The sequence below is a fragment of the Anomaloglossus baeobatrachus genome, chromosome 5, assembly GCF_048569485.1.
Source record: "Anomaloglossus baeobatrachus isolate aAnoBae1 chromosome 5, aAnoBae1.hap1, whole genome shotgun sequence".
NCBI classification, from domain to species: Eukaryota; Metazoa; Chordata; class Amphibia; order Anura; family Aromobatidae; genus Anomaloglossus; species Anomaloglossus baeobatrachus.
The window spans coordinates 349,961,304-349,984,669 of record NC_134357.1 but is presented as its reverse complement, the minus strand read 5'-3'; the positions used below and the strand labels follow the sequence as shown (position 1 = coordinate 349,984,669).

At 49.3% G+C, this 23,366-nt stretch overlaps 1 protein-coding gene and 1 long non-coding RNA gene across 4 annotated transcripts in view; one reads left to right on the top strand and one right to left on the bottom strand.

The window, feature by feature from the left end:
* LOC142311456 (arf-GAP with SH3 domain, ANK repeat and PH domain-containing protein 1-like) overlaps window positions 1–11,340 on the bottom strand; it is a 298,879-nt gene extending 287,539 nt beyond the window's left edge. For 2 of the 3 annotated variants that reach the window (XM_075349907.1, XM_075349909.1), the window contains exon 1: window positions 10,920–11,340. In XM_075349907.1, the coding sequence (XP_075206022.1) occupies window positions 10,920–11,045 (126 nt within the window). In that variant the 5' untranslated portion in view covers window positions 11,046–11,340. The remainder of the gene's footprint in view (window positions 1–10,919) is intronic. The other variant, XM_075349908.1, reaches the window with a different exon arrangement.
* LOC142311457 (uncharacterized) overlaps window positions 7,242–23,366 on the top strand; it is a 65,802-nt gene continuing 49,677 nt past the window's right edge. The window contains exon 1 of the long non-coding RNA XR_012754271.1: window positions 7,242–7,299. This is a non-coding gene — a long non-coding RNA (uncharacterized LOC142311457). The remainder of the gene's footprint in view (window positions 7,300–23,366) is intronic.

Below are 23,366 nucleotides of genomic sequence, written 5' to 3'. Positions count from 1 at the left end.
CTTCTTCTTGTCGTGACGCCACTCTCAGTATTGCGGTCAGTGGGGACCGCCACTGCAGGTTAGGGGTGCCTGGGGCTGATGATATGTGCAGTCAGATGTAGTAGCCTCCTGAGAGTGAGGCATGCCCCAGGGTCCAGTGTAGATGCGTAGTACTACAAGTCGCAGAATGACTCACACAGGCAGAACTGTCTTTCAAGGGCTTTACTCACATTTGATGGCAGGGTGAGTAGCCCGGGCGTAGCTGAGATGAACCAGGTGGGAACCAGGTATCCTTCAGGCTGACTTTATGAGGGTGACTACCAACTCGCCTTCCTTAGCCCTTGGTGGTTTGGGGTGACCCCGACTTTGAGTCCCTATGGGGGTCACCCAGGGAAGATGCTGCAGCCTCTCTCCCCTTCGTTCGCCGTGTGCTTGTTGCCTGGGCCAGATCACTCCAGCTTCTTGCCTCCTGTGAGCTATGGGCCCTAACTGTGGCTACGTGGCTGCGGCTTTTTGTGGTGTTGTGGCGTGGGCTTTGAGAGCCCCACACCGGCAGGTTTAGCAAAAGAAAGCTGGATCTATCTCCGCTTCGGGATCTGCCGCCCGTTTGGGCCTGGTTCTCTCTAGCAGTCTCCTTACTTCCCACTCCGTTGCTCTCTCTCTAGCTGAAGATGGATTTCGGGTAGCACTCCTAGTTGACCGTTCTCCCCCGTCAGTAGCCACTGCGCGGGCGCTGTTAGACAGCAACAGCCCCACAGGTCTGCTCCTCACTGAGCCCTATGGAGTTCTGCTCTAACCGACTCACTGCCCCTCCTCTCCTGTTCTTGCCTACGCCACCTAGCAACCAGATTCTCTTACCACACCCCTTGAGAGGAGATGGAGGCTTTTGGCCCCCTCCACTATTCCAGTGAAGGTCAAGGCTTTTCCCCCTCCTGGGATCCCCAGGGGTCCTCTCATGGGTACATGTGTGAGACCTGATCACTATGCGCCTGTGTTCCACACCCCTGTCAGCCTTCTGGATTACCTGTATTGTACTGTCCCCAGCATGGGTGCAGTACTCAGTGGTGCCTGACCAGGTCAGGGGCGCCACATTCCCCCTTAGTTATCACCAGCACGTCCTCGGGCTGCAAGACAACATTTTAAAATGCATAAAACATTAAAACATGTAGAACATTTTTAAAAGCACCAGGTACCATACATCACCACCCTCCACCCACAAGTCCGTTAACCCACCCAAAACCCTTTCACGTTGGCCGCGACTTCAGCCACTTCTGGCAGGATGTAGAGGCGGCTTTCATGGGCTGGTGGTTTCAGGGTATACCTGGCCTGGTGGATCCGCGCCTTCAGCCACTTCTGGCAGGATGTAGAGGCGGCTTCCACAGTTGGTGCTGACCAGGTACCCTCTTTGTGGTGGAGAGCCAGGCCCCATAAACAGGCATGCTCTCTGGTTGCAGGTAAGCCAAGGCCCTATATACGGACGGGCTCCTCCTGGTTGCAGACGAGCCAAGCCCCTAAACAGGCTGACTCTGGTGGCGGTGGTGCCCTCTGGTGTAACTATTTACACTGCGAGAGTTTGTGGCTATAGCCAGTTCATAGCCTTAAGGTTTATGGTTTTCTCACAATAGTTTTTGTGGGCACATGCTTAAACGTAAACGTTGCAAAACAAACTTTTCAAAACTTTAACTTTCTAACTGCTGAACTTCTTACTTTCCTTTACTCCTCCATTTCACCAGGGCTTTGGCCTGTTGGGCTGCGGCACCTGCTGCTTTCTTGCTCTTTGTCGTCGTCTGAGGTAGTTTCATCTGTAGGTTCCTTGTCTTTTCTTTCTTGATCTTCATCTGTTTCCTTTGCTGCATCTGTTTCTGTATCTCTGTCTTTTCTTTCTTCTTTGGGACATGGCACTACATCAAGCGCATACAATCCTCTTTCGCCTTCATGCATAGTGAATTGTACTGAATCCCCCATCTTTAGGTTTCTGCCAGGGTGTCCTCTAGGCAGATGAGCGCTCACATCTCTTCTGTTGACAAATATCCCTTCTTTGATACCAGGGGCTACAATAAAGCCATATCCACTTCTCAAATTGAAATCCTCTACTACTCCTCTGCAAAGGGGTCCTCTGACCTGGGCTTTGGACCTTCTCAGTAACCTTTTCTCCTGTAGGTCTCTGGCTGTGACTTCTCTCTGCTCTGGAGACTGTGGTGCAGGGGACAGCGTTGTTCTGTTGCGACGCCTTGTCTTGCGGGCTGGGTTCTGCTGGGCTGTTACCTCAATGCCTGCAGGGCCCCAGGTGAGGTTTCTGGGCTGGTCTTCATCTGCAGACGGTGTCAAGTCCTCTTCATCCCAACGGGAATAGGGTAACATCTCCGGCTCTGAGTATTGCTCCACTGCCGGTGGCTCCGGAGTCAGCTCCTCAGCTTCCTGGCCTCCTCTCCCCCTTAGTGCTTCTGAGCACTCTGGTTGTGGTAGCGCTGGAGATGAGTGGTCCTCAGCTGGTCTGGGCGGTGGACTCTCTGGCGCGGCTGCAGGGGTTGCCTGAATCTCCTTGGGGGTATGCGGAGGGAGCAGATACCGATCCACCATCTCTTGTGGGAACTGGGCCTCTAGATCAGCCTTCAGCTTCCAGTATTCGGGGTCCTCTCCTATCAGGGTCTTCCTAGCAGGGACCTCTTTGGACTGGGGAGCGGTGTCTGCTCTGGCCTTGCAGGCCGGGGTAAATGATGAGGTAATCTCTTCTTGGCGGGCCGCGCCTGGCATGGCGGCGGCCTGGTCTTGGCGGGCCGCGCCCTGTTTGGCGGCGGCCTGGTCTTGGCGGGCCGCGCCCGGCATGGCGGCGGCCTGGTCTTGGCGGGCCGCGCCCGGCATGGCGGCGGCCTGGTCTTGGCGGGCCGCGCCCGGCATGGCGGCGGCCTGGTCTTGGCGGGCCGCGCCCGGCATGGCGGCGGCCTGGTCTTGGCGGGCCGCGCCCGGCATGGCGGCGGCCTGGTTCAGCACCTCACTTGCGGCGCGGACGAGCGTTGCTGCGGCGGTGGGGTCTCGGCGGGCCGGGCCTAGCAGGGCGGCGGCCTGGGTCAGCGTTACGCCTGCGGCGCGGATGAGGGTCGCGGTGGCAGCCGGTTCTTTGCGGGCCGGACTGGGCGTTGCTGCAGGGACCGGGTCTTGGTGGGCCGAGCAGGGCATCGCTGCGGCCGCTGGGGCTTGGAAGGCCGCACCTGGTGTGGCTGCGGCCTGCTTCAGCGTCGCCGCACCGGACGCCTCTTCGGGGACCGCGGGCGTGGCAGCAGGGGTCGGGGCACTTGCGCTGGCCGGGGCATCACTCGACTCACCCACCGGTGGCAGCATCGGGGTCTGCGTCATCGCCGTCCTGTCTGGCACTCGGCGCGCGGCTCTCCTTTCATAGGCCCGAACCGCCGCGGTCATCTCCAGCATTTCCATTCGTTCTTCCCGGATCTGCTCCACAACCCGGGTCTCCAGTCGGTCGCAGAACTGGGCCAGCTCCCGATACCACCAGGCAGCGGAGCCCGGTTCTGGATTTCTGCGGTCAGACGCCATTTCTTCTGCGCCCTCTTCTGCACGACTCTCCAGCTGTGGACTCGCCGTTGCCTCTGATAGCAAGCTGTTCAGTTTCTGCTCTGCCTCTTTCAGCAGCTCCTCTCCCAGCAGCAGGCTTGTGGCTCCCTTTTTGTCCCGACGTCTCTGGACGCTTCCGCTCTCATAGCTGGCAAGGTCAGAACTCTGCAGGGGATCTCTGGGTAGCCACACCTCTTCGTGGGCGGTAACTTCTCCCAGCGCGGGCTGCTGTTGTTTTTCAGCGCGCTTTTCATGGTGGCAATATGGCGGCGCTTCCAATTTTTCAAGCGGACCGCCCAGGCACATGGTCACCTGTCTGAACAGGTCTAGTCCTTATCCTGTTCGTGACGCCAGATGTGAAGCCCCACAGGTGTTGTGTCGGTGCATTACCTTCAGGGACTCCACTCGGCTGGATCTGGTCACAGGTAGGAGATCTTCTTCTTGTCGTGACGCCACTCTCAGTATTGCGGTCAGTGGGGACCGCCACTGCAGGTTAGGGGTGCCTGGGGCTGATGATATGTGCAGTCAGATGTAGTAGCCTCCTGAGAGTGAGGCATGCCCCAGGGTCCAGTGTAGATGCGTAGTACTACAAGTCGCAGAATGACTCACACAGGCAGAACTGTCTTTCAAGGGCTTTACTCACATTTGATGGCAGGGTGAGTAGCCCGGGCGTAGCTGAGATGAACCAGGTGGGAACCAGGTATCCTTCAGGCTGACTTTATGAGGGTGACTACCAACTCGCCTTCCTTAGCCCTTGGTGGTTTGGGGTGACCCCGACTTTGAGTCCCTATGGGGGTCACCCAGGGAAGATGCTGCAGCCTCTCTCCCCTTCGTTCGCCGTGTGCTTGTTGCCTGGGCCAGATCACTCCAGCTTCTTGCCTCCTGTGAGCTATGGGCCCTAACTGTGGCTACGTGGCTGCGGCTTTTTGTGGTGTTGTGGCGTGGGCTTTGAGAGCCCCACACCGGCAGGTTTAGCAAAAGAAAGCTGGATCTATCTCCGCTTCGGGATCTGCCGCCCGTTTGGGCCTGGTTCTCTCTAGCAGTCTCCTTACTTCCCACTCCGTTGCTCTCTCTCTAGCTGAAGATGGATTTCGGGTAGCACTCCTAGTTGACCGTTCTCCCCCGTCAGTAGCCACTGCGCGGGCGCTGTTAGACAGCAACAGCCCCACAGGTCTGCTCCTCACTGAGCCCTATGGAGTTCTGCTCTAACCGACTCACTGCCCCTCCTCTCCTGTTCTTGCCTACGCCACCTAGCAACCAGATTCTCTTACCACACCCCTTGAGAGGAGATGGAGGCTTTTGGCCCCCTCCACTATTCCAGTGAAGGTCAAGGCTTTTCCCCCTCCTGGGATCCCCAGGGGTCCTCTCATGGGTACATGTGTGAGACCTGATCACTATGCGCCTGTGTTCCACACCCCTGTCAGCCTTCTGGATTACCTGTATTGTACTGTCCCCAGCATGGGTGCAGTACTCAGTGGTGCCTGACCAGGTCAGGGGCGCCACACATGCAGGCTGAAACACCCAAAGCTCCCGGCTCTGCTCTCACTTGTTTCCAGCACACACACTGGACATCTAGAGCCAGTCTCTCTCTAGACTGCCCTAGACACACTTCTCCCAGGTTCAGAGACAGGATTGCTTTAACCCCTGGAGCCACACCCACAGGTGGTAAGGAGTGTGTAATCAGCATCACACACCCTTCCATGGCTCTGCATGTAATGCAATCCTGTGGAACCACAGGTCCCAGCCAGCTTCACATTGCAGAGCACCCACGCTTCTGCAAAACATACCGGCCCTTTGCAATACAGCCGGTTGATACCTCACACATGTTTGGAGCGGGTCATAACAACTGAAGATGCTCCACTAAGTACTAAAGATGCTTGTAATGAAGGGGTTGAATAATTCTAAGATTGCTGTATTCACTAAAGTGTCGTTTCATGCTTAATTTGGAAAAAAAACAAAAACATTTATTAGATTACTTGTGTAGGCCTACTTACATTGTTCTCGTTGGACTAGTTTATTGCATGTGGCAGAAAGTCTGTATATTCTGCTAAAAAACCTATTTTGCAAGGGGGGGGTTATAAAATTGATTGAGATATGTGACAGTTTGGCCAATACTAAAATGTAATATCGTATTTTCTGGCGTATAAGAAGACTGGGCGTATAAGACGACCAACAACGTTTCCAGTTAAAATATAGAGTTTGGTATATACCGAACCGAGTATAAGCCAAGGCCCCTATTTTACCACAAAAAAACTGGGAAACCTTATTGACTCGAGTATAAGCCTAGGGAGAGAAATGCAGCAGCTACTGGAAATTGTCAAAAATAAAAATAGATACCAATAAAATATAATCTGCCCCATCCTTGTCCCCCCTTGCAGTAATGTGCCCATCCTTGTCTCCTTGTAGTAATGTGCCCATCCTTTGTCCCCCTTGTAGTAATGTGTCCATCCTTGTCCCCCCTTCTAGTATTGTGCCCATCCTTGTCCCCCCTCTAGCAATGTGCCCATCCTTGTCCCTTCTAGTAATGTGCCCATCCTGGTCCCCCCTTCTAGTAATGTGCCCATCCTGGTCCCCTTCTTGTCCACTATTATGTTTACACACAATAAAAATTATTCTCACCTGTCCTCCGTTCCCCTCCGGTGTCCTCAGCTGTTTCTTGCAGACTGCAGGCACTTAGACCTCTCGGTGATCTCGTCCGGTGCACGGAGCTGCCGCTGCAGGGTGCCATCATGTTTTTACTGCAGTTAAATTCTTTACGGCGGCGGCCGCATAGCATTCAACTGCTGTAAAGCGCTAACAGCAGTGGCGACTCCGTGCATCGGACGTGATCATCAAGGGGTGCCTCTTGCGGACCGCAGGCACATAGAGCCCTCCATGATCTTGTCCGGTGCATGGAGCCACTGCTACTGTGAGCTCTTTACTGCAGTTGAATGCTTTGCGCCACCTTCGGAAAGCATTCAACTGCAGTAAAGCCATGATGGCAGCTTGCAGTGCCGGCTCTGTGCAGTGGTCGAGATCACCGGGAGGTCTAAGAACCAGCTGAGGACACCACGGGAACAAAGGACATGTGAGAAAATGTTTTGGTGGGAACCTCACTGTGAGATCTGAGAGGCAGAGTCTTGGAGACAGGGCGTGCTTATAAATTACCTAATTATACGCCCTATAAGACGACACCCGGTGTATAAGACGACCCACGACTTTTGAGAAGATTTTCAGGAGTTAAAAAGTCGTCTTATACGTCGGAAAATACTGTAATTATTTTACTAAATACTATATTTTAAATATAGTAAGGACTGAATAACCATTTCCTCTTTTTTGGTATATGAAAATAACGTCTTTCCAGTATTACAAAATATTGTGTTGCACCATGTAAACTGACAAAATGTGTTAAAAGAGTTGTTAGAGACAATTTTATTTTATTTAACTACACAGGTATGCAAAATTTGGGTTTATGAAAATTGTCTCAAAGTCAATAATCTATTCCTATATTTTTTTATGGCTCGATTTAAAAAAAAAAAAAAACACTTCTATTTTTAACCATCATCATATGTGGAAATTGCACAAAACGCGTGTGAAACTCCATACAAACGAGATTGAACATTCATTCAGCAATTTTATTGGAACTTAATCCTTGTGCTTTTCCCTTTTCTCTTCATAGCATCTCTTGATACCTTTTCTCTTATAGAGGGACTGTGGATCTCTCTGAAGCATCCAGCAGTCATCCCGCATCTTGTTCACATTCCATCTACCTTGGTATTATTGTTCCATTTCCTTGATATCGTGATTATTTCTTTCTCTTTGTTCTTCACTAACAGCACCAAGGTTTTCAGGAAAGTAGTCCAAATGGGAATGTAAAAAATGTAACTTCAAACTAAACTCTGGTTAGCAGAAATAAAAGAATTGTCAAAAACGGCCATTTTTGATCTGGTGACAGCCAGGTTCTACATGATAAAGGCAGAATTCCTTAGGCCGGGTACACATATCCGGCTTTTCGCCGGTTTGGCGGATGTGGCGCACGCCAGTACAGTATGATCCAGTACAGTGGCAGCGCCGCAACTTCTGGGTCACATGCTCCGGTCACATGACAGCATGTGACCGGCGCTTGTTGCGCTGCCAGTGTATTGTATACACTGTACTGGCATGCGCCGCATCCGTCAAACCGGCGAAAAGCAGGATATGTGTACCCGGCCTTACTCGCCTACTTGTTATTCCGGCCTACCATTCATATAGGCACAGTCCTTTGATCTCTTCCTCCTCCTTTCCATAGTGCAAAAATTCTGGAGCAAAACTAATGAGAAAACTGATTGAATAGTTTCTTTTGGGGTCCGTCTGGTGACTTGTAGCATCATTTATCAAGGCTCCCTGACTTTAGAGGACTTTGCTTTCTGGTCTTAAAAGAGAACCGGTCACCAGTTTTTTCGTGTATGAGCTAATCCCAGCACCTAACTCAGCCTCTGTGCTGTATTCTAAAAAGTTGTATATTATGTCCTGACCCTCCTGTATATGCCCAAAAAAAACCCTTTTGAATAGCTCCTGCATTGTATGCGGTCAGAGGGGCGTCATTGCAGCGACTCCTGTCCCTCCTGTCTGCTGAGAATTGCCATCCTCCCGATGTCATTGACGTGGATGACGCGTTCTTCGTCATCCATATAGTCGGACGAAATCTCAAATTCCAACGCTCTTTCATGCTCTGCCTGCATCAAGGCAAAGCAAAGTGCGCCTGCATGAACCGTGATCCCCCTGACCAGGCGCGAGGTTCCCTCTAAAGACTGAACAATGTTTCTCTGAGGTATGTCCTACTCAGGCAAGCAGCCGGACATAAATGCACTCTTTGCTACCTGTATTAGGCCTCCTCCATGAACACTATTTTTGTAGTTTTTTTTAAACACAAAAAATTTCACAAAATAAAATAACACCAATCGTGAACAAAAAGCCTATGAAAATAAAATGCTTTAAATTTATGACATTCATGGTTTTTACAACTATTTTGAAGTCCTCAAGAGAAATCAATAGGCAACCAACATATATACAAAATGGCTGGTAATTTGTCTCATTGCCACCACTTTTCTAGAACATGAGCATCGTTTAGCAGAAGGGAGCAGGGCTTACTATAATTTCCACCATAAATTAGCATAAATTATAATAATTATAGCATACATTTACACTAAGTGTAGATTTCAGCTTGTGGGCTAAAAAAAATGATCAAATCTTACAAGGTGTACACCTTTGGTTACGCTTCCATGATCAGTGTTCGCTGCGTTTTGGATGCAGCATATAAAACGCTGCGTTGTACAGTAGAAGCACAGTGGATGGGGATCCTAGAAATCCCATACACACTGTGGTTCTTTTTCCACAGCGTAATTTGACATGCGGCGCGGTTTCCGAGCTGCAGCATGTCATTTTATCCTGTGGAGATGCGAGTGTTCTAGGCGGGAGAGCCAAGCAAAAATCCACTGCGGCCAGAATCCTGCTTGTGGGCATGGACGCTGCGTTCTCCCACAGAGAGGCAAGAGGAATAACACCTCATCCGGAATGCAGAGTCTTCCGGATCGTGGGTGCGTAGTCTTAAAGAGGTCCTCCAGGCTTATAATATTTATGACCTATCCTTAGGATAGCAGATGGGTGCGGGTCCAGGGCTACGACCTCACTGATCCACTGTTCATATATCCGGTGGTGACTATATATAAACAACTCCATTCAATCTGTAGCGGCTGCTCGGCTCCTTTTCTTCAGGCGCTGTTCTGCAGTATAAGGCAGTGGCCGCTACACACTGAACAAAGATGTGCAATACAGCTGCGTTCATCTGGCCGCGTCTACAGCTGATAACAGCCGATTAGAGGGAGTGATTGATTATATCGATTCCTCAAAGGATTGGTCATTAATATCACATGCCCGAAGAAACCCTTACTATATTAATGCTTTGATTATAGGGAACCCATTAACTGATCCATGCTGCCCGAACCGCGTCAGCCCTGGCTGTAGTGTACCATCCAGGTATATGTATCTCAAACTCCCGAACGTTTCATGAGAAAGATATATTAACACTAGAACTACTGGACTCGTGACACCTATATAGAAATACATAGTGCAAAGTAGTCAAAATGACTACCTCAGTAGTTCTAGTGTTAAAGATCTGGCCAGGGACTATGGGCGGAGACTTGATCAGTATGGCTCCGCCCCTGAACAGCTTCTCACAGCACAGCTGCAGGTGATTGACAGGTCTCCCCCATAGCTCTGAAAAAGACCGATTTTTTTTTAGTGTATTTTCTCTGAAACCAGAAGGCACAGGGGCCCAAGAGTGTCAGGACCATTTCAACCTCCAGAGCAGATGGAATTGTGCATCATGAAGAGCTTTTGGACTGGAAAGTGTCCCTTTATTGTTCTGATCCATATTACTCGCAGTTTTGGCAGCATGAATCGGGCGGCACGGTGGCTCAGTGATTAGCACGGCAGTCTTGCAGCGCTGGGTCCGGGGTTCAAATCCCACCAAGGACACTATCTGCAAGGAGTTTGTATGTTCTCCCCGTGTTTGCGTGGGTTTCCTTCGGGTTCTCCGGTTTCTTCCCACACTTGAAAGACATACTGATAGGCACTCTAGACTGTGAGCCCCAATGGGGACAGTATTGCCAATGTATGTAAAGCGCTGCGGAATTAATAGCGCTATATACATGAATAAAATTAATTATTATTATTATTATTATTATTATTATGAATCTGGTGACAGGTTCCCTTTAAGACCAGTATATGTCCCACAGTGTGTGAACTCTGCCTTGAAGCGGTGGCAGCAGTTACACCCAACTGCTTCAGGTTTGTAGCTACCAAGAGCCATTGTCAAGGTCTCCCCAGAAATCTGCATGAAGCATAATACCTCTGTAGATCACTTGCTATCCTGCAATATTTTGGGGCGGTGCAGTGACCCAAATCATGTATGGGGCTGTGTTCGCACATTTTTGCTAAGAGTTCTACTTTAAGAAAACTGCTAAATCAAATTTCATTGCCAGTAACACATGTCAATCACTAAGCCATGTAGCCATGTAACGAGCCTTTGTAATGTTTACCAACAATGGAAATCATAGCGGAAATACAGATCAGCTCCCCTCAATTCTCCGCTCATAGATGGCTCAGGCTGCGTTCACATTTGCTTTAATCGTTTTGCTACAATTTTCCCCAAAAATAAAAAAAAATGCTTTTAAAACACTGCAGAGCTATCACAAGAACTGCAAGGTGTGAACACTGCTCTATGTAAAATCCCAAATCACCAGCAATCAACATCTCAGTCTACAGATTTAACCCCACACTCCCCAGTGTAGAAGTTTGCTGAATGTCTGCAGTACACAGAAGGGGCTGAAGTGCCCACCATGAGTGGTCCTTACCTCCTCCAGGCTGCTCACTGTGTTCCTGCAGCTGCTCATCCTTGTGGTGAAGGAGGAGGTGGTGGGTGAGCTGTGGTCCTCCAGGGTCTCCATGATAAACTCACTGACACTGATGAGATCAGGCATGGTGCTGATGGCTAGAGGGGCGCCCAGCAGGAGGGAGGTGGTGATTGCTCCGGACTTTGCTGCTGGTTTCTGCACTGTGTGAACAATGCTCTGTGTCTGCCAGTTTGTATCGCACTGGGAGTGTGTATATATTGTATTGGCTGGTGTGCTAGCCTCCTAATGCCAGTTACAGTGCCAGGCTCTTCATATGGGGGCAGCTAGATGCCCAGGGTGAAGTGCACAAGCCCCTGCAGTCCAGGAAGATCAGCTGTATTCTGTATCCTGCCTCTTCTGCTGCAGCTCCTCTCTGTGCAAGTGAATGAAAGGGGAACTGAAGTGCGCATGTGCAGATTACACGAGGGGGCTAAATCAGAGTGGGAAGGATGTGAAAGGAGAGAGGTTTGTGAGAAAAGAATTGATGGGGGTTGGAGAGGAGATACACTGAATAGGGCTGTGCATGGAGCAGAGATTTGGGGATGTGGAGAGGAGGGGGATAAGGACATTTCTTACAGCCTTCAGTTACTAAATAACCAGGGGGGAATCTGCCAAGGAGAGGTCAACTCTGGGAAGAGGAGTGCGAGGAAGGTCTGAGGGAGATGATGTGGAATAAGCTCGACACCGCACTACTGCGGAATATTGCAACTTGTCCCTATTATGTATACCCCTTTCACATGTAAAGCGCCATGGAATAAATGGCGCTATAATAATAATAATTGCAAGCCACAAAGTGATATTAGGAAATGGCTACATGGCATCCTGTAATATGGCATTGTGGTGGCCACATATGGTCGTGACCCGATACCCTGCATCCACCCTGGGGAATATCTGTACCACTCCATTCAAAACTTGTGACTGTGGCATTATAATGCCGTATGGTGCAGTCCTGTTCCTGTTGTAAAGCCCTGTTTAGACTGCCGTACGTTGTCAGCAGACGGCACACATTGGTGATCTTTTACATGCCCCAATGGAGCCAGCTGGAAAAAATTGCGGCATGTACAAGTGTCTGTTTTACGTACCAGACTATTAGTGGCAGGCAGCTCCTGCACTTATACGATGCTGAAGTTGGTTTCTTATTCGTCCAGTTTCTTATTCGGGGCTGAAGTTGGTTTCTTATTCGTCAGTTTCTTATTCGGCAATTTAGTTTTTTCAGTTTTTTATGCATTTATCAACAAAAATGACACATGACAATAATAAAATACAATGCACTGATGAGCCCTAATATACATACACTCAAAACCAGCTGCGAAAATTAAAAAACTGGCAAAAAAATGGGCATCAAAGTGGGCACCGAAGTATGTTAGTGAAAGGGTTAAATGGCTTTGGGCCACTGATCTAACACCAAAATTGCATATCTAGTGATGCCTCTAATCAAACTCAAGTGTCTCCAGCCTGGCCCAAAGGGGTTCTGGGCATCAAAACTGGCATCAAAGTGGGCACACAGCCAATTTTCACAGATTTGAATAAGTAACTGGTGTTTTTGAGGGGTTAAATGGCTTTGGGCCACTGATCTCACACCACATTTACATATCTAGTGATGCCACACATCAAATTCAGATCACTACAGCCTGGCCCAAACAGGTTCTGGGCATCAGAACTGGCATCAAAGTGGGCAAAACCCCAGTTTTCACAGATTTGAATAAGTAACCAGTGTTTTTGAGGGGTTAAATGGCTTTGGGCCACTGATCTCACACCACATTTGCATACCTAGTGATGCCACACATCAAATTCAGATCACTTCAGCCTGGCCCAAACAGGTTCTGGGCATCAGAACTGGCATCAAAGTGGTAAAAATCCCAGTTTTCACAGATTTGAATAAGTAACTGGTGTTTTTGAGGGGTTAAATGGCTTTGGGCCACTGATCTCACACCACATTTACATACCTAGTGATGCCACACATCAAATTCAGATCACTTTAGCCTGGCCCAAACAGGTTCTGGGCATCAGAACTGGCATCAAAGTGGGCAAAACCCCAGTTTTCACAGATTTGAATAAGTAACTGGTGTTTTTGAGGGGTTAAATGGCTTTGGGCCACTAATCTCACACCACATTTACATACCTAGTGATGCCACACATCAAATTCAGATCACTTTAGCCTGGCCCAAACAGGTTCTGGGCATCAGAACTGGCATCAAAGTGGTAAAAATCCCAGTTTTCACAGATTTGAATAAGTAACCAGTGTTTTTGAGGGGTTAAATGGCTTTGGGCCACTGATCTCACACCATATTTACATACCTAGTGATGCCACACATCAAATTCAGATCACTCCAGCCTGGCCCAAACAGGTTCTGGGCATCAGAACTGGCATCAAAGTGGTAAAAATCCCAGTTTTCACAGATTTGAATAAGTAACCAGTGTTTTTGAGGGGTTAAATGGCTTTGGGCCACTGACCTCACACCACATTTACATACCTAGTGATGCCACACATCAAATTCAGATCTCTCCAGCCTGGCCCAAACAGGTTCTGGGCATCAGAACTGGCATCAAAGTGGTAAAAATCCCAGTTTTCACAGATTTGAATAAGTAACCAGTGTTTTTGAGGGGTTAAATGGCTTTGGGCCACTGACCTCACACCACATTTACATACCTAGTGATGCCACACATCAAATTCAGATCACTCCAGCCTGGCCCAAACAGGTTCTGGGCATCAGAACTGGCATCAAAGTGGGCAAAACCCACTTTTCACAGATTTGAATAAGTAACCAGTGTTTTTGAGGGGTTAAATGGCTTTGGGCCACTGACCTCACACCACATTTACATACCTAGTGATGCCACACATCAAATTCAGATCACTCCAGCCTGGCCCAAACAGGTTCTGGGCATCAGAACTGGCATCAAAGTGGGCAAAACCCACTTTTCACAGATTTGAATAAGTAACCAGTGTTTTTGAGGGGTTAAATGGCTTTGGGCCACTGATCTGACACCACATTTACATACCTAGTGATGCCACACATCAAATTCAGATCACTCCAGCCTGGCCCAAACAGGTTCTGGGCATCAGAACTGGCATCAAAATGGGCAAAACCCCAGTTTTCACAGATTTGAATAAGTAACCAGTGTTTTTGAGGGGTTAAATGGCTTTGGGCCACTGACCTCACACCACATTTACATACCTAGTGATGCCACACATAAAATTCAGATCACTCCAGCCTGGCCCAAACAGGATCTGGGCATCAGAACTGGCATCAAAGTGGTAAAAATCCCAGTTTTCACAGATTTGAATAAGTAACTGGTGTTTTTGAAGGGTTAAATGGCTTTGGGCCACTGATCTCACACCACATTTACATACCTAGTGATGCCACACATCAAATTCAGATCACTCCAGCCTGGCCCAAACAGGTTCTGGGCATCAGAACTGGCATCAAAATGGGCAAAACCCCAGTTTTCACAGATTTGAATAAGTAACCAGTGTTTTTGAGGGGTTAAATGGCTTTGGGCCACTGACCTCACACCACATTTACATACCTAGTGATGCCACACATAAAATTCAGATCACTCCAGCCTGGCCCAAACAGGATCTGGGCATCAGAACTGGCATCAAAGTGGTAAAAATCCCAGTTTTCACAGATTTGAATAAGTAACTGGTGTTTTTGAAGGGTTAAATGGCTTTGGGCCACTGATCTCACACCACATTTACATACCTAGTGATGCCACACATCAAATTCAGATCACTCCAGCCTTGCCCAAACAGGTTCTGGGCATCAGAACTGGCATCAAAGTGGGCAAAACCCACTTTTCACAGATTTGAATAAGTAACCAGTGTTTTTGAGGGGTTAAATGGCTTTGGGCCACTGATCTCACACCACATTTACATACCTAGTGATGCCACACATCAAATTCAGATCACTCCAGCCTGGCCCAAACAGGTTCTGGGCATCAGAACTGGCATCAAAGTGGGCAAAACCCACTTTTCACAGATTTGAATAAGTAACCAGTGTTTTTGAGGGGTTAAATGGCTTTGGGCCACTGATCTGACACCCCATTTACATACCTAGTGATGCCACACATCAAATTCAGATCACTCCAGCCTGGCCCAAACAGGTTCTGAGCATCAGAACTGGCATCAAAATGGGCAAAACCCCAGTTTTCACAGATTTGAATAAGTAACCAGTGTTTTTGAGGGGTTAAATGGCTTTGGGCCACTGACCTCACACCACATTTACATACCTAGTGATGCCACACATAAAATTCAGATCACTCCAGCCTGGCCCAAACAGGATCTGGGCATCAGAACTGGCATCAAAGTGGTAAAAATCCCAGTTTTCACAGATTTGAATAAGTAACTGGTGTTTTTGAAGGGTTAAATGGCTTTGGGCCACTGATCTGACACCACATTTACACACCTAGTGATGACACACATAAAATTCAGATCACTCCAGCCTGGCCCAAACAGGTTCTGGGCATCAGAACTGGTATCAAGATGGGCAAAACCCCAGTTTTCACAGATTTGAATAAGTAACCAGTGTTTTTGAGGGGTTAAATGGCTTTGGGCCACTGATCTGACACCACATTTACATACCTAGTGATGACACACATAAAATTCAGATCACTTTAGCCTGGCCCAAACAGGTTCTGGGCATCAGAACTGGCATCAAAGTGGGCAAAACCCCAATTTTCACAGATTTGAAGAAGTAACCAGTGTTTTTGAGGGGTTAAATGGCTTTGGGCCACTAATCTCACACCACATTTACATACCTAGTGATGCCACACATCAAATTCAGATCACTTTAGCCTGGCCCAAACAGGTTCTGGGCATCAGAACTGGCATTAAAGTGGGCAAAAACCCAGTTTTCACAGATTTGAATAAGTAACCAGTGTTTTTGAGGGGTTAAATGGCTTTGGGCCACTGATCTCACACCACATTTACATACCTAGTGATGCCACACATCAAATTCAGATCACTTTAGCCTGGCCCAAACAGGTTCTGGGCATCAGAACTGGCATCAAAGTGGGCAAAACCCCAGTTTTCACAGATTTGAATAAGTAACTGGTGTTTTTGAAGGGTTAAATGGCTTTGGGCCACTGATCTCACACCACATTTACATACCTAGTGATGCCACACATCAAATTCAGATCACTCCAGCCTTGCCCAAACAGGTTCTGGGCATCAGAACTGGCATCAAAGTGGGCAAAACCCACTTTTCACAGATTTGAATAAGTAACCAGTGTTTTTGAGGGGTTAAATGGCTTTGGGCCACTGATCTCACACCACATTTACATACCTAGTGATGCCACACATCAAATTCAGATCACTCCAGCCTGGCCCAAACAGGTTCTGGGCATCAGAACTGGCATCAAAGTGGGCAAAACCCACTTTTCACAGATTTGAATAAGTAACCAGTGTTTTTGAGGGGTTAAATGGCTTTGGGCCACTGACCTGACACCCCATTTACATACCTAGTGATGCCACACATCAAATTCAGATCACTCCAGCCTGGCCCAAACAGGTTCTGGGCATCAGAACTGGCATCAAAATGGGCAAAACCCCAGTTTTCACAGATTTGAAAAAGTAACCAGTGTTTTTGAGGCGTTAAATGGCTTTGGGCCACTGACCTCACACCACATTTACATACCTAGTGATGCCACACATAAAATTCAGATCACTCCAGCCTGGCCCAAACAGGATCTGGGCATCAGAACTGGCATCAAAGTGGTAAAAATCCCAGTTTTCACAGATTTGAATAAGTAACTGGTGTTTTTGAAGGGTTAAATGGCTTTGGGCCACTGATCTGACACCACATTTACATACCTAGTGATGACACACATAAAATTCAGATCACTCCAGCCTGGCCCAAACAGGTTCTGGGCATCAGAACTGGTATCAAGATGGGCAAAACCCCAGTTTTCACAGATTTGAATAAGTAACCAGTGTTTTTGAGGGGTTAAATGGCTTTGGGCCACTGATCTGACACCACATTTACATACCTAGTGATGACACACATAAAATTCAGATCACTTTAGCCTGGCCCAAACAGGTTCTGGGCATCAGAACTGGCATCAAAGTGGGCAAAACCCCAATTTTCACAGATTTGAAGAAGTAACCAGTGTTTTTGAGGGGTTAAATGGCTTTGGGCCACTAATCTCACACCACATTTACATACCTAGTGATGCCACACATCAAATTCAGATCACTTTAGCCTGGCCCAAACAGGTTCTGGGCATCAGAACTGGCATCAAAGTGGGCAAAAACCCAGTTTTCACAGATTTGAATAAGTAACCAGTGTTTTTGAGGGGTTAAATGGCTTTGGGCCACTGATCTCACACCACATTTACATACCTAGTGATGCCACACATCAAATTCAGATCACTTTAGCCTGGCCCAAACAGGTTCTGGGCATCAGAACTGGCATCAAAGTGGGCAAAACCCCAGTTTTCACAGATTTGAATAAGTAACTGGTGTTTTTGAAGGGTTAAATGGCTTTGGGCCACTGATCTCACACCACATTTACATACCTAGTGATGCCACACATCAAATTCAGATCACTCCAGCCTTGCCCAAACAGGTTCTGGGCATCAGAACTGGCATCAAAGTGGGCAAAACCCACTTTTCACAGATTTGAATAAGTAACCAGTGTTTTTGAGGGGTTAAATGGCTTTGGGCCACTGATCTCACACCACATTTACATACCTAGTGATGCCACACATCAAATTCAGATCACTCCAGCCTGGCCCAAACAGGTTCTGGGCATCAGAACTGGCATCAAAGTGGGCAAAACCCACTTTTCACAGATTTGAATAAGTAACCAGTGTTTTTGAGGGGTTAAATGGCTTTGGGCCACTGATCTCACACCACATTTACATACCTAGTGATGCCACACATCAAATTCAGATCACTCCAGCCTGGCCCAAACAGGTTCTGGGCATCAGAACTGGCATCAAAATGGGCAAAACCCCAGTTTTCACAGATTTGAATAAGTAACCAGTGTTTTTGAGGGGTTAAATGGCTTTGGGCCACTGACCTCACACCACATTTACATACCTAGTGATGCCACACATAAAATTCAGATCACTCCAGCCTGGCCCAAACAGGATCTGGGCATCAGAACTGGCATCAAAGTGGTAAAAATCCCAGTTTTCACAGATTTGAATAAGTAACTGGTGTTTTTGAAGGGTTAAATGGCTTTGGGCCACTGATCTCACACCACATTTACATACCTAGTGATGCCACACATCAAATTCAGATCACTCCAGCCTTGCCCAAACAGGTTCTGGGCATCAGAACTGGCATCAAAGTGGGCAAAACCCACTTTTCACAGATTTGAATAAGTAACCAGTGTTTTTGAGGGGTTAAATGGCTTTGGGCCACTGATCTCACACCACATTTACATACCTAGTGATGCCACACATCAAATTCAGATCACTCCAGCCTGGCCCAAACAGGTTCTGGGCATCAGAACTGGCATCAAAGTGGGCAAAACCCACTTTTCACAGATTTGAATAAGTAACCAGTGTTTTTGAGGGGTTAAATGGCTTTGGGCCACTGATCTGACACCCCATTTACATACCTAGTGATGCCACACATCAAATTCAGATCACTCCAGCCTGGCCCAAACAGGTTCTGAGCATCAGAACTGGCATCAAAATGGGCAAAACCCCAGTTTTCACAGATTTGAATAAGTAACCAGTGTTTTTGAGGGGTTAAATGGCTTTGGGCCACTGACCTCACACCACATTTACATACCTAGTGATGCCACACATAAAATTCAGATCACTCCAGCCTGGCCCAAACAGGATCTGGGCATCAGAACTGGCATCAAAGTGGTAAAAATCCCAGTTTTCACAGATTTGAATAAGTAACTGGTGTTTTTGAAGGGTTAAATGGCTTTGGGCCACTGATCTGACACCACATTTACATACCTAGTGATGACACACATAAAATTCAGATCACTCCAGCCTGGCCCAAACAGGTTCTGGGCATCAGAACTGGTATCAAGATGGGCAAAACCCCACTTTCTTCAGCGCTCTATTGGGAGACCCAGACGATTGGGGTATAGCTACTGCCCTCTGGAGGCCACACAAAGCACTACATTAAAAGTGCAAGGCCCCTCCCCCTCTGGCTATACCCCCCCGTGGTATCACGGGTTCTCCAGTTTTAGCTTTGTGTGCGAAGGAGGTCAGACATTCCATGCATAGCTCCACAGATTTTAGTCAGCAGTAGCTGCTGACTGTTTCGGATGGAAGAAAAGAGGACACATATAGTGTCCCCAGCATGCTCCCTTCTCACCCCTGGATGGTGCTGTAAGGTTGAGGTACCTATTGCTGGTACAGGGCTGGAGCCTGACATGCTGTTTTCCTTCCACATCCCCTGGTAGGGCTCTGTGGAAGTGGGATCCTGCCGGCCTCTCAGCTCTGATGCCGGGCTCCATCCACAGACCCATTAGAACCTGATGGATTCGGAGCAGGAGTACGATCAGGGACAGGGCCCTGCATCTTACAGGTACTCTGTGTCCCCGGCAGGCACAGACACACTCAGGGCTGGCTGGGTGTTGTAGTGCGCCGGGGACCGCAACGTTGGAGCCAGTGTCCCTACAGATCACTGGGGGATGTTTTGTGTATGGGAACGCAGCGCCGACCCCCTCTGGACCGGGCGGCGCTGCTGTGACTTGTGGTGCGCCGGGGATCCGCCGTCCGCGCTTTTACGGCGGCGGCGGTTATAACTTTAGTCCCCGGCTTTTTGGGCCTAGGACGCCGGCAGCTCCGTTTCGTTCCCGCCCCCACCCTGTCACTCAGGGTAGGGGAGAGACGCTGTTCGCAAGCAGCGACGAGGGCTGGAGCCTGATTTACATGCTCCAGCCCTCTCACTTGGCACAGAGGGAAGCAGGCTTCCCGCTCTTGGCCAGGAACGCCCAGGGCCCGCCCCCCTTCCTCTCTAGAGACGCCGGCAGCCATTACATGCATGCCTGGCTGGAGGAAGGACGCAAGGCTCTGGGAGACCTGGACTAGGGGCTATCTGGCGACCACACACCCGCTTTTTAAGCGGGCGGTAAGCGTTTTTTCTGTGCTGGTCCCTCTAGTGCCTCACTGTGTGTCAGTGTACTGATTACATATATATAGATATTGTATTTCTTGCACTGTGAGGTGCGCTTCTGGCTGCATATCCCAGATCGCTCTGTGGAAGCAGCAACATGTCATCCTCAAAACGCAAGGCGGCCAAGGCAAAAAGGGCTGTGTATACTGCGTGTGCTGCATGTGGGGCTAATCTACCAGCAGGCTCTGATGATCCCCATTGTGTGCAATGCTCCGACCCGGTGCTGCTTCGCCAGCCGGAGTCAGGAGAGGTAGCGACCCAGGCTGAGACGCTTGTAAGTTCTGCCCCGGTGACAGGGACGGACTTTGCAGTTTTTGCAGATAATATGTCTGTATCTATGGCAAAAATCCTTGAGACCTTGCAATCTATGCATGGGGCTCAGTCTCTGGGCACGGCGAGGCCTATGTCCTCAGGTCCCCCTTACTTGGAATGTATTCAGCCCACAGGGGGGTCCCCGGCTTCACAGGCCGAGGATTATGACTCAGATGATGGCCCCAGCCACCCTAAGCGAGCTCGCTGGGAAAGACCCTCGACGTCATCACACTGCTCAGGGTCTCAGCGCAATCAGTCTCCCTGTGATGTGTCTGATGAGAGTGATCAGGAATCCACTCCTGGAACCCCTCTCAACCTGGATACCCCGGATGGGGATGCCATGGTAGACGACCTTATCTCAGCCATCAATAGGCTGTTGGATATTTCTCCCCCAGCCCCTTCAGCAGAAGAGGCGGCTGCGGAGCAGGAAAAGTTTCGTTTCCTTTATCCCAAGCGTAAATTAAGTGCTTTGTTGGATCACTCTGACTTCAGAGAATCAATCCAGAAGCACGACGCTCACCCAGAAAGGCGTTTCTCTAAACGATCTAAAGATACGCGTTTCCCTTTCCCCCCTGAGGTGGTCAAGCGCTGGACACAGTGTCCAAAGGTAGACCCCCCGATTTCCAAACTTGCAGCTAGATCCATAGTTGCAGTGGAGGATGGCGCTTCACTTAAAGATGCCAATGACAGACAGATGGACCTTTGGTTAAAATCTGTCTATGAAGCTATAGGCGCGTCGTTTGCTCCGGCATTCGCAGCCGTATGGGCACTCCAGGCTATTTCAGCTGGCTTAGCAAAAGTGGATGCTATCATGCATCCAGCAGTGCCGCAAGTGGCGCACCTTACCACGCAGATGTCTGCGTTTGCGTCTTACGCTATCAATGCGGTCCTAGAATCTACCAGTCGCACCTCAATGGCATCCGCCAATTCGGTAGTTTTGCGCAGAGCCTTGTGGTTAAAGGACTGGAAAGCAGATGCTGGTTCCAAAAAATGTTTAACCAGTTTGCCTTTGTCTAGAGAGAGACTGTTTGGCGAGCCATTGGCTGACATCATTAAGCAGTCCAAGGGTAAAGACTCCTCTTTACCACAACCCAGAACACCCAAACCTCAGCAGAAAAAGTGGCAGCAGAGGTTTCAGTCCTTTCGAGGTTCGGGCAAGACACCATTTACCTCGTCCAAAGGGACTCAGAGGACGCAAAGAAACTCAGATTCGTGGCGGACTCACACACGCCCCAAGAAAGCAAATGGAGGTACCGCTTCCAAAGCGTCTACCTCATGACTTCCAGCCCCTCCCCTCCGCATCGCCGGTCGGGGGCAGGCTCTCCCGCTTTTCCGGCATTTGGTTGTCACAGGTCAAAGACCGGTGGGTGACGGACATTTTGTCTCGCGGGTACAGAATCGAGTTCAATTCTCGTCCTCCAGCTCGGTTCTTCAGAACCTCCCCACGTCCAGACCGAGCAGATGCTCTGCTGCAGGCGGTGGACTCCCTAAAAGCGGAAGGAGTGGTTATCCCAGTCCCTCCTCAGGAACAAGGGCAAGGGTTTTACTCCAATCTCTTTGTGGTTCCAAAAAAGGACGGCTCGTTCCGTCCTGTTCTGGACCTAAAACGGCTCAACAAACATGTGCACGCCAGGAGGTTCCGGATGGAAACCCTCCGCTCTGTCATTGCCTCAATGTCCAGAGGAGACTTCCTTGCCTCAATAGACATCAAAGATGCTTATCTCCACGTGCCAATTGCTACAGAACATCAACGTTTTCTACGTTTTGTGATAGGAGACGACCATTTTCAGTTCGTAGCTCTTCCATTTGGTCTGGCGACAGCCCCACGGGTCTTCACCAAGGTCATGGCGGCGGTGGTAGCAGTCTTGCACTCTCAGGGACACTCGGTGATCCCTTACCTAGACGACTTATTGGTCAAAGCTCCCTCTCAGGAGGCATGCCAACTCAGCCTGATTGCTACGCTGGAGACTCTACAGTCTTTCGGATGGATCATCAACTTTCCAAAGTCGATCCTATCACCGACTCAGTCACTAACGTATCTTGGCATGGAGTTTCATACTCTAGCAGCGATAGTGAAGCTTCCGCTGGACAAGCAGCGGTCACTACAGACAGGGGTGCAATCTCTCCTGCAGGGCCAGTTGCATCCCTTGCGGCGCCTCATGCATTTCCTAGGGAAGATGGTGGCAGCCATGGAAGCAGTTCCCTTTGCGCAGTTTCATCTGCGCCCACTTCAATGGGACATTCTCCGCCAATGGGACGGGAAGTCAACGTCCCTGGACAGGAAAGTCTCGCTTTCCCAGACGGCCAAGGACTCTCTACAATGGTGGCTCCTTCCCACATCATTGTCTCAGGGACGATCCTTCCTGCCTCCATCCTGGGCAGTAGTCACGACAGATGCGAGTCTGTCAGGGTGGGGAGCAGTATTTCTCCACCACAGGGCTCAGGGGACGTGGACTCCGCAGGAGTCCACCCTTCAGATCAATGTTCTGGAGATCAGAGCAGTGTATCTTGCTCTACTGGCCTTCCAACAGTGGCTGGAAGGAAAGCAGATCCGAATCCAATCGGACAACTCCACAGCGGTGGCATACATCAACCACCAAGGAGGGACGCGCAGTCGGCAAGCCTTCCAAGAAGTCCGACGCATTCTAATGTGGGTGGAGGACAGAGCATCCACCATATCCGCGGTTCACATCCCAGGCGTAGAAAACTGGGAAGCAGACTTCCTCAGTCGCCAGGGCATGGACGCAGGGGAATGGTCCCTCCACCCGGACGTGTTTCAGGAAATCTGTCGCCGCTGGGGAGTGCCGGACGTCGACCTAATGGCATCCCGGCACAACAACAAGGTCCCGGCATTCATGGCGAGGTCGCGCGATCAAAGAGCTCTGGCGGCAGACGCCTTGGTTCAAGATTGGTCGCAGTTTCAGCTCCCATACGTGTTTCCGCCTCTGGCGCTCTTGCCCAGAGTGCTACGCAAGATCAGATCCGAGTGCAGCCGCGTCATACTC